The sequence below is a fragment of the Tinamus guttatus genome, unplaced genomic scaffold (genome assembly GCF_059628265.1).
Source record: "Tinamus guttatus ecotype Peru unplaced genomic scaffold, ASM5962826v1 Tinamus_guttatus_pri_ptg000211l, whole genome shotgun sequence".
NCBI classification, from domain to species: Eukaryota; Metazoa; Chordata; class Aves; order Tinamiformes; family Tinamidae; genus Tinamus; species Tinamus guttatus.
Genome location: NW_028288745.1, coordinates 1,515,954 through 1,527,103, shown reverse-complemented (window position 1 = coordinate 1,527,103; position 11,150 = coordinate 1,515,954). Strand labels below are relative to the sequence as shown.

The window sequence follows — 11,150 nt, the reverse complement described above, 5'->3', positions numbered from 1 at the left end:
TTCCTGCATGCCAAGTCTTCCAGGAAAGAAATGTTACATAGCAAATGGTAAATAAGCAGAGGCCCCTTTTACTACAAGCCAAAATGCCAGCTAAGCAATCCTGCTACTGTTGATATCTTTTTAGGATCATTCAGGTGCTTGTTATTTTACAGGTGTTCAGAGGGAAATGGTACCCACTGCCAGAAACCTAGAACATGCTAGAAGAGACGTTTATTGTCACATGGAAAGTAGAGCAGACGCTGTGACTGCGTTCTGCCATGGAGAGATCCCACCGCAGCTTTGTAGAAGTCCTGTTCTCTGCAGCATCTGAAAGGGGAGTGCAGGTCCTGCCTTGGTTTCCCTCTGGATTTGGTGAGAACACGGGTGGAGCAAGGCACGGCTGTGTACATCTCCTCTCTCTGCAGAGGCACACGTGTAGTCTTACAAGTAGAGTTGGAACACAATAGTAGAAACGTATATTCAAAATTTTCAATTCTGTGGAGTTCAGAGGCATAAGTAGTGAAGCTGAAGGAAAGTGATTGATAAGAAAACTTTCCACTGAATGTGCACCTAAAATTATAATTTTATTAATAGACAAGGGAAGGTAAAACCTGGGAAGCAGAAGCTAAATATGTGGGAAGCCATGTATTCTGCCCTGGTTTAGATGATGAGCACATCACGAAATAGGAACGTGGCTGAACTGATCACAATCTGATGCTCATTAGACTTGAGCAGTGCCGCAGAATCCCTTAGAACCAAGCGTGCATAACGTGCTTTCTGAGTGCTTCCACAGAGCCCTGACTTTATAGTGACAGTTAAAGTGCATTTTTCCCCAATAATTACACAATCTGAATTTGGTCTATGCTAATAAGCTTTAAGACAATTTAAATTCCACATTTTAATATTAGAAATCCACTTAATTGTAGGTAATCTCCAGCTTTGCATGTCACCTGTATTAGCACTGATATTCTTACTGAGCCTGCAGTATATGTTTATATTTACTGCTGGGAGCAGGCTGCTGCCGTACACCTGCCGTTTCGCGTGGCCATGCTGGCAACCAGCCAGGCTCTTAACGTGCCTTCACCTCGTCTTGGTCCATGGAGGAGAGCATGGGTGCAAACCCATGTGCATGTGCTGAGAATGCAAACTAGCACCAGCTGGTTACCATCCTCCTCCTCCTCGCATGGGCTTGCCTTTCTGGAATGAAGAGCTGATGTGTCCACCCTGTTCTGGAGGATGGACCTGGCTCATGGGGATTTCCCTGGGCCAAAGAGCCCGAATTCAGCTCTTCTCCCCACGGCAGAGGCAGCCAGGTGGAATTTCTATCAGAGATTGTTCTTTTGCTGATTAATTGTTTTCCCTGCTAGGCTATTACATTTGTAAGATATGTACAGCCCATATGAAGAAAATTGCTGGGAAACGAATCCACATAGTCTTGCTACCTTTTGATTCCCCTCCCTGACTTTGAAACACTGCAGTGGTTTTGGCTTGCCTCTCTATTCTTGCTACCCTTTTCTGTCACAGTCGGTAATTGGCCTAATAAAAGGCAGAGACAAGAATTTATTACACCTCCGGCAATACTTAAAACAAACTTTATTTGCTGGAGTAGCACTTTTTATCTACTTGCTGCTGTATATTTTGACACTCCTTCTAAATATTAAATTTGACTTTATTAAAAGTTAAATCTTTTTTTGTGATTGCTGCTGCTTTTGCAGTTTCTCAGACAGTCTGGTACATATATAAAACTATTCTAATGAAGCTTCTGGAGAAACAAATTTAAGCAGCGGCTATATCTACTTCATTACTGCCAAGCCCCACAAAAATGGCATGATTTAAAGGCTAGTCTCTGTAATACCTTGTAAATTAGACTTGGAATAATTTCTGCAATGACTTGCAAGAACAAAGACAAGAACTATACAACTTTCATGCCTTTTTTGAGCCTATAAGTTTCTTCAAACAAATGATGGCCTTTATGTTTAGAACTGTTAGCTAAAACAGTCAAGATAATAGTAAAATGAAGCTGGGTGACATTGTTGCGATGCAATTTCTGCTGTTCGTTCCGTTTCTTCCACATCACAGGTCACATGATGACCAAAGATTACAATTTTCAGTTTTCTAAAAAGGCTTAAGAAATAGCAATACATGTTCCTAGAGTTGTTTATGCAGGAATTTTTATTCTTTGAAATATTCCAGTGTTAAAGCAACAAGAAAACATTTAGAATGTCCTTTGGTGGAATCTTATTACACTCGTTATATATGTAAACTGATATTCTTTGATGCCAGCACGTTGCCCATACAGAGAAATCTCTGCACAACTAAAGGAAAAGAAAAAAAGAAAAGGACTAAATAAAAAGTAATATTTTTTCCTCTTATCTGATTAGAATTAAATACCTTAACAAATTGTCTGGTAACACAAGTAGGCAATAATACAAAAAATCTACATTGTACATCTTATTTCAAGAAAAATAACTTCATTTGAATACAAAAGGATAAATACACTTGTTGCCCTACAGCCACTCTCGTAGGGGAGGTGAGCGCGGCGCCGTGCCGCAAAGGTTTGCAGGGGTCTGACTGGCTCGACTTTTATTGGGGGGCTGTTACACATGTGCATCACTAACATCAGACAAAGAAATCGTTCAACCGACAGGGGTTACAGAGCAACGGTCACTAAAGCACGCGCTGGGAGCCCGCGGGCCCCGAGGGGCGGCCCCGGCGGGGTTCCTCGCGCCCGCAATGCGCTGACAGCAAAGAATCGCCTCCGCGCCGCTCCCTCGGCGCCTCGGGCCCTGGAGGCCCGCGCAGGCCGGCCTCGCCAGCCCCTATGGCTTAGTCCGCTTGGGCCTTGCAAGTCGGCGCGCGGCAACGCTTTCCTCTCGCTCCCAGTGGTTTCTCCCCATGTTTTAGCGGCGACGGTTCCCGCTGCGCTGGGAGCAGTGGCACCCCGATGCCTCTAGAAGAGGAGCAGTCCCGTGAGCGTGAGCAGGGCGGCGAGCGGAGCCACGGGCGCCCGCTGCGCTGGCCTCGCCGCCGAGCTGGGGCTGCAGCCGCCTGTGTCGCGCTCGCACTTGAGCTTCTCGCACAAGATGCCCGTGTAGGCCGGCGGGCAGTGGCAGCGCACGTTGTTGATGCACGTCCCTCCGTTCTGGCAGTGCAGCAGCTCGTTGTCGCACACGTTCGCTGCAAGACAGCGGGGAGGGAGGGGAGGAGAGCGCCGGGAGCGTGAGTGCAGCCACAGCACCAGCTCCCGCGCCGCACGCGAGGCCAAAGTGCTCGTGTCCCATCTCACACCTCCCGCCCCTCCTGGAGCTTGTTACTGGGGGAAAGAGGGGTACATCCTGCTGTTTACACTGAAAACTTGCATTAAAAATATATCTGCTGTTTTTCTTTTAAAGTGTAATTTTGGGCAATGTTATATCAGACCCCTGAGTGTGAAGTTACTTGATACCATTGTATGCCTTGCTGTACTTTCACAGTTACCACTGCCCGGGTGCTCAACGTGAGTGTTGACAGGGAAAGGGAGGTAGAGCATGGAACCTTTAAGAAACGTGAACAGTGGTTAAAAATGCAACGTGGCTTTACTGAAGTGAAAGATCTGTAAAAGGAGCCAGTGTTTCATACTGACAGTCTCTCATGTATTAATGATCTGGGAAAAATATATGCAAAAAGATAGGGCAACCGCAGATGGGGAAGTCAGTATGTTATTTGATGGGGATTTTATGGTCTGTACATATGGAAGTAAAAGATAATCTTATTTCTGTTACAGATCAAATATTCTTAATTAGCTTTGCTGCTTTGGTGCAAGGATAGCTGGCGTATTAAAACTCTCTTAGCTAGACCTCACATCTTGATGTAACTTCTGAAGTCTAGTTTGACAAAAGAATTGGGGGAAAATATCACAGGAAAAAATTCTAGAGTTTGTTATGTTTTGGTATTTGATTTTTTTTCATTACCTAATATCAGTTGACATAATTGCTCAGGTAACTACAGACAGGCGAAACTCTACTGAGCAAGTGTGTCGATGTGGATTGGTCCCCATGATCTCGTGTTGGAGAACACGCGCTCGATGGCAGCGCCGTCTTCCCCAGACTTCTGCGCTCATCTAAGGGCAGATCTTGCCCCTTCTGCAGAAACGTAACATCCCTTTTCCCTCAGGGAATCAGGGGAAGATGAGGTTTAGAGACATAACTGGAGATACTCAAAGTAAGAGATAACAGGGAAACGTGTAGCTAAATAACTGAAAAGTTATTTAATTTTACATCAAAATAGTTTTATGAATGTTTGTTTCTTTTTTAAAATAATATTAATATGATGAGAACTAAAATTCAGACATTCCAAATTCTTAAGTGATGCAATTCTACATAAATCTATGAAATTTTGTGAACTGGCGATCTTATCTGTCCTGACTTGTCTTTAGAAAAAGAATTTTCTCACTCTAGAAGGACTCTGACAATAAATGTCCCTTTCCCATCCCCTGGGATTCTTTTGGTAATTAAATGGTTTTATTAAAAACTAAGTATTTTACATTGAAGTGTCCAACTTCTGAATAGAATTATCAAAACTTGAATACTGAGGTACAACAAAGGTATGAATGTTGATGATGATGACTGCATATGTCTGAATTCTAATGATCTTTATATTCATATATTCATTGCAAAAATGTTTATATCATGTATGAGGAACAGTGAACCACCACCGACTAAATATGAGATGAATGAATCAGGAAGAATACAGGGTAAGAGGTACAAAAAAGATCTCCTTTTCTTAAAAAAAAAAAAAAAAAAGTTATGTATCTTATAACTAAGGTTTTATATATCTTTAAAACTGACCTTACCTTCATACTGCACTTATTTAGCTATAGGCAAAATCAAAATACTTTATCTGATGGCACAGCTACTGGCTTTGCTTGCTCTAGACTTCTCATTGCCCTGGATGCTTCCTGCAATTCAGGCAGTGAAAATGGTGAAATATCTATTCCATCAATATTGGCCACTGTTTCCCTTGAATAATTGAGTGGAAATCAATAGTTAATTAAATACCACTTTTTAACAGCAGAAGAGATATTTCACTTCGTGCTTGGCCTTGAATATGAATGAGATTCCATACAAAATTTTCCAAGTATTCAGTAAAAAAATTTATTTTCCAATACCTTTCCTAACTTTAAGCTTATTTGGACAACTCTACACTGTTACTTTAAAAGGTCATCATTACCCCTGGTTCTCATCCTGTGGTTACAGGTTTCTGGCTGCGGGTGACTGAAGTAGCATTTTGCTGCACCTGGTAGGTACCTCCACTTGGCGTGCAAGTGCAGGCACTGGATGCCTCAGTCAACACTGCTGAATACATACCAGTGTCTTGGTAAAATGTTACAGGTGCTGATTTTTCTACTCGGACCATTTATTTCTAATGAATTTTTTCTATAATGTACCTAGATAAAAAGCTTTTTCCTCCATGTTTATGGTGTTCTCTTAAAAGTGTGCCCGTAGAAACACAGGGAATGTTTTTAGCCAAGTTCTCGCACTTGCAAGTTAACCTCGTCTTGTCCCAACCTCCTCCTCCTTAGTTTTCTTCCCTCTTTCCCTTGCACACATGCACATAAGGGTGCACGCACACATGCACACACACTCACACACATATCATGTAGATAGCAAATACAGTGATGTGGAAGTTAGGAAGATTTTTCATTAAATGCCTTTTTAAATTATTTTTTCAAAAATTGTTTTATTTTTATTGTGACCTCCTCTAGAACCATTTCTACCATTCTCTTTGTAGGTGGTGAGAGTGAACTTCTGTCTGTAAATGAAAATATTGGCTATATAGCTAGGAATGAGGGTGAGCTGGGCTCAAGTGAGGGGAAATTACTGGAGACTTTTGCGTTGCCGCACACCTGCTCTGAGTGTTACTGGCAGCACTCCGATAACTCGTTATGAATCAGAAAATGTGTGCGCCTTGATTATGCGTGTTCAACATTTGGTGCTCAAAGCTGTGCTCTTTGCAAAAAGCTAAACTTTGATAATCTCCAAGGCATCAGCCAGCAAGTCCTGATCAAAGGCTGCCGCGCTGAGAAGCGATGCCGACCGACCCTGCAGTGAGCGCGCGTGGCGGCCAAGCCTGGTGTGGCCGGGCTGGCTGCAAGCTGCTGGCAGATCTTCACGAGTCACAAGATGGGACATCAAGCTGAAAACTTAAGATTTTCTCTGGAGAGCTTTGGAGGCTTATTTTGAGGGTATTTCTGAGCACAGACTCCAGATTTTCTGTCCTACGCGGGGAAGTGAAATATTTAAAGGAAAATAAAGGAAAATACTTAATGTTATTTTCATAATTCATCAGTTTATGATCTAAGCTCTAGCCTCCTGATCATGGGATCCTTAAAATACTGCACAAAGAGATACAAAAAAGCTAAAGATGGGAAGATATTTGAAGATTTTGACAACTTTAGGGGAAAAAGAAAAGTAACAAACCATTGCAATTGGTAAGACATGATTAACTTTTCTTGAATTAAAATTTAGACATCTTACCAAAGTAGTCATTAATAAATTATTGCAGTCTTTTTTTAGGATAAGACCTCTATAAATACTGAAAGATGCCTTTCCACCAATCACAAAATATTCACGAGAAACCATTTATTTTGTAATTCCAGTGTCATTAAATTTGCAAATGGAATAAAAAGAAAACAAGGGGGAAATCTACTCTTTCAGACAGCTCAAGCAGTTCAAGTGGTAAGTGACATTCTAGAGTTTCACAGAATTTATATTGGCTATTTAATGAAAAGTATTGAGGATCGCATAGATGTTTGACAAATGTGTACTTCTTAAATGTTCGCGTCTGAATAATGCATGCAAATCTCTGAGTCTGTCCAAAACTCAACTTTAATGCCTTTGTGGTTTCTTTAAACAACAAAAGAAAATCAGGACTGCACTTGCTTCTGCAGCACCAATACAGGCTCAGGGACACAAACTTGAGTCTCATGGCTGGAGGCTGCTGGTCCTTGTCGTGCTGTGTGTCTGGGCTTGCACCCAGGTTCTCTCAGCATCCTATTCCCTCTGAAATCTATCCAAAGGAGAAAAACGTATTTTGAATCTTTTTTTTAGGGGGGACTATCCTTGCTTTCTCCAGATTAGCTAAAGTAGCATCTTACTCAAGTGTGTCAGCCACGTGAATATGTGAAAAAGAGACTGATTTAGAAATCAGATTTAAAAACGAAATAAAGGTGGTTGAGAAATGTCGTCTTTGACCTGGGTAGGTGGCACTACCTTTCTCCATCTAACTCTAGGCTGGTTTTGATGTTTTCATTGTTTGTAGCAACATAAAATATGGTCACGGAAAGAAAAGTTATCTAAAGGTCCTTTCTTTCTGTTTTTCTTTCATTCTTGAATGTTAAGTCTTTCATTTTCAGAAATGTTTTGTATGATATCTCCTATTGCTGTTTTTCTTCAGTGTGATATCATTTGCTATATATCCTCTTCTCCTCTCTCTTTTTTATGAACACCTCTTGATTTTTGTCCTTTTTGTCCCCCTGATCCATCCAACTGAGCATCTCTGGTCCCTGAGCAAGCTGGCGAATGGCCAGCTCTGAATATACTGCAAGATACTTCAGTTTGCTCCAAAGGGCTGGTCCAAGTTTTGACCCTGCTTCTGCTGTAATGAATTTTCCATGCTGTTCCTCAGTCATTTGCGTGAAATGTTGATTTTTTTTTAACATTTAAAAACAACAAATGAAGAAGGTTCTGTGTATGCCTAGAACATATCCATCTGCACATGCATATAGCAAACACACACACAAGAAGACCTTAGCAGTCATGAAGGCATGAATAATATTTTTTTGTCCTACAAGTTGTCAGCTCTATGTTAATGGAGTTGAGGCATGCAAAACACCAACCAAATGCAAATTGCAAAGTTTTATAATTGTTTCCAGGTATTACAGAATGTAAGTGATCACAGCTAAAATATCTTCAAATTACCAGATTTAGTAACAAATAATTATTTCCACTATTTGCAAACAGTGCTAAATATTTGTTGTGCATAGTATAAAAGAATATACTTTTGCTCCTTTAATGTGTGCTGAAGATCTCCTCTATGTAGAGATTATCTAGCGAGGCTTGTTTAGTGAGGCACAAGTCAGGATGGAAGGAATCAGCATTTGCAAGTACAGACCTAAAGAACTGAATCTCACTGCATCAAAATTACAGTCATACAACGACAAACTTCTGTGGGAAGATCCCTGGAGTGAAGCTGAGACGATGCTCTGATGAGTTAGATCTTAACTACCGCTAAGGAACCAAGCGCGGAGCAAATGGGAGTAGCCTGTGCAAAATGCCTGTGTGAGGCACTGTTGAACCAACACTCCTTTTATTATAAAATCAGTCTTATAAATTACCAGGGCGGAAATGAACAGGTGGGTAATGGAGTTTGTTGAAGATTTCTCGTAAAGTTTTTGGACTGTTTCCCTACATGTAATTTCTGGTCTTGCAGCACAATTTTGACTTCAAACTTCTGTAGGAAAAGTCTGCAGAGGTGCTGAGAGAGGAGACAGCTCCTGATCAGAGCTCTGTCCTGCACTCTGCCACTGAATGGATGCGATTCCTCCCTCCCTTAAATAGGGGATCCTGGCAGCCACATGGGTAAACTTGAGATGCTCGTTTCACTCCTGAAAGAGCAAAATTCTCCAAAGAACAAGTTTCATTTTAACCATGGTATATGGGTAGCAGCAGTAAGAAGGTTATTCGGTTCCATGAGCGATGTTTGTGCTGTCTCATTTTCCATCTCTATTCTTATCTAAAATGCTTGAATTTAATAAAAGATAATGAGAAGAAATCCCCTGAACCCATCAGACAGACAGGGGAATATCTGAATCATGGAGTCTATACTCTTGCATGATAGAGAAGCCATAAAAGCTTTGTCAGAGATAGCACAAGATTACTTGTTAAAACGGTTAAAAAGAAAACAAACCCAGATTTAGTAATCTAAAAATTACTGTTGAGATGACAAAAATGTCCAATCTTTCTCAGTTTCAGTAAATGGGTAATTAATCTTTCAGCTGTCTGACTTAGGTGGTTCTGATACTACACTTCTCCAAAAAGGGATGATTTACAAAGACAAAAAATTCATGCCTTTTTGTTGCTTTGTTTACAGAGGAGCATCATGTACTAGCCCGACCCTCAGCCTACTTTAGAATAATCTTGGGAGACCAATAAACTACATCTGAGCTTTAGTTGCTCAAAAGGGACCACATGCCTCTATCATTCATATTCCACTTAAAAGCTGTAAGCTCTGGTGCCGTTATTTCTATCTCCTTGAAGATAAATGAACATTCTTACATGATCCATCTCCTTCCTTGACGGAGGGGAGAAGCAATTGAAACTCTAGGGTTTTGCTGAGTGCCAAGGGCAAGGTCAGGGCCTGCTGCACATCCCTGCTATCAATAACACTGCCCAGCACAGCCCTGTCTCCGCCTCATAGCTGCAATGGTCCCCAGAAGGTCCCCTTGACTCATGACGGGTGGGATTTGGCCACCTGCTGCCCTCCTCAATGCCCACAGTGGGGTGGTTGCGGCCAAACAGCAGCTTTTTCAACTTTGTGTGGACAAACGGGCTTTTTTAAAGAGTTCCCAAGATGTATTAAACAGACATCACCTTCACAGAGCACAAAAAGGCACCAAAAAACCCATAAAAGAGCAAAGCTGAAACCTGCAAAGGGGCACAATTTGAAATATGTGAGTGTGCATTTCGTAAGAGCCTGAGCACTTCTGTGTGTGCAACAGTCCTTAGGTACTAGGATGTTGATTTGCAGTAATATTAGAACATAAGAAATACACAACTTTTGTTTATCTTTGAGTCTAAAAGCTTCTATTCCTCTCATTCCTTCCAAGGAACACGCTGTACCCATGACTTTCAGAGGCCATGGGGTGGCCCTGGCCCTGATTATTTTATTTAGCAGCAAAGCCAGAGTTTGGCACAAGCTGCAATCGACAGAAGATCAACCGTAAAGCCAAGAAAAAGTGCGGCTCTTTTGTGCCGCAGAGGCTCTCAAAGAGGCCTAAGGGCTCCCCGAGCACACGTGAAGTTTTCTAGCAGCTGGAACGTGAAATGGAGATAGAAGCAGCAGCCAAGAAATGAACCCCCAAGAAAGAAAATGCAAAAAGGGTTTGTTCTTCATTTATCTACTCTTTAACAGTATCATTTTCAATCTTGTTTAAAATTTAGTGCACACTGCAAAGTTAGGGCCTGCTTGCTACTCTGTGCTGCCTTTTGAAACACAAGCTCCTGATAAAAAATAGACAATGGACTGTAAAGTTAAGTCTTATTTTATGTACGCACATTTTTAATTTTCCAATCCATATCAGATTGCTTATATTCTAATATACATCAGTTCAAGTCACCTGTTACCAATGACATAAAAAAGATTGAGTTGAAAATCCTTTCTGTTATTTTAGGGAATTTGAGGTTTTCTAATCTCTTTTTTTTTTTTTTTCCTAATTTTTTTTTATGGAAGGAAGGAAAGAGAGAAAGTCTATGGATTTTATTATGGATGCTACTGCACAGTTGAACTAGTTGGAAGACAAATTTTGGATGCATTTGTATACCTCAAAACATCTGCCTGGCCCTGGTCCTGAAGTTCTGAGGCAAAGCTAGGTAATTTAAAAGAAAATTGCTAGGTGAGAACTTTGTGAATAAACTGAAATTGTATGCTATTTAATATATATATATATATTTTTCATTCTTTGCTTCCCAAACCTATGCTACATCTGTGCATATTTGTGTATTCTCTGGAAATCTGAGTGTAAGTGCTCATAGTGTGTTTCATAAAGAAGATGGAAAAAATGTTATTCTTAAGTTATTTCTGATCAAAAATAATTTGAATATTGCTAACTTTTGCTTCTTGCTGCTTTGGCTTAAACCCAACTAAATGAGATGTTTTGAGAAATTAATAACAAAATCTGCTGGAAATCTATGTCATGATCAACTTCTAAATTGCACAAAAGAGTGTATGTAGCGGAAGCATCAGTAGGTCCTCAATTACACTATTATGAACAGTATAGATATTAAAATAGGAGCGGTATGTAAATAACAAAAGAGAAAGGGCTCTAAAAGAGAAAAGGGTCTCTAAAATAGGGGTTAAAGCCACTGCCTTGTCTGTCTCGCAAAGCCTTTCAGGGGAAGCAAGAGTAGCTCTTG

General features: G+C 40.8%; 1 protein-coding gene across 1 annotated transcript in view; it reads right to left on the bottom strand.

Moving 5' to 3' along the window:
- Positions 1 to 2,850: 2,850 nt before the first annotated feature.
- The window catches only part of NTNG1 (netrin G1), a 126,899-nt gene continuing 118,599 nt past the window's right edge, over positions 2,851 to 11,150 (bottom strand). Inside the window, exon 8 of the mRNA XM_088524352.1 lies at positions 2,851 to 3,156. Within this exon, the coding sequence (XP_088380478.1) occupies positions 2,930 to 3,156 (227 nt within the window). The 3' untranslated portion in view covers positions 2,851 to 2,929. The remainder of the gene's footprint in view (positions 3,157 to 11,150) is intronic.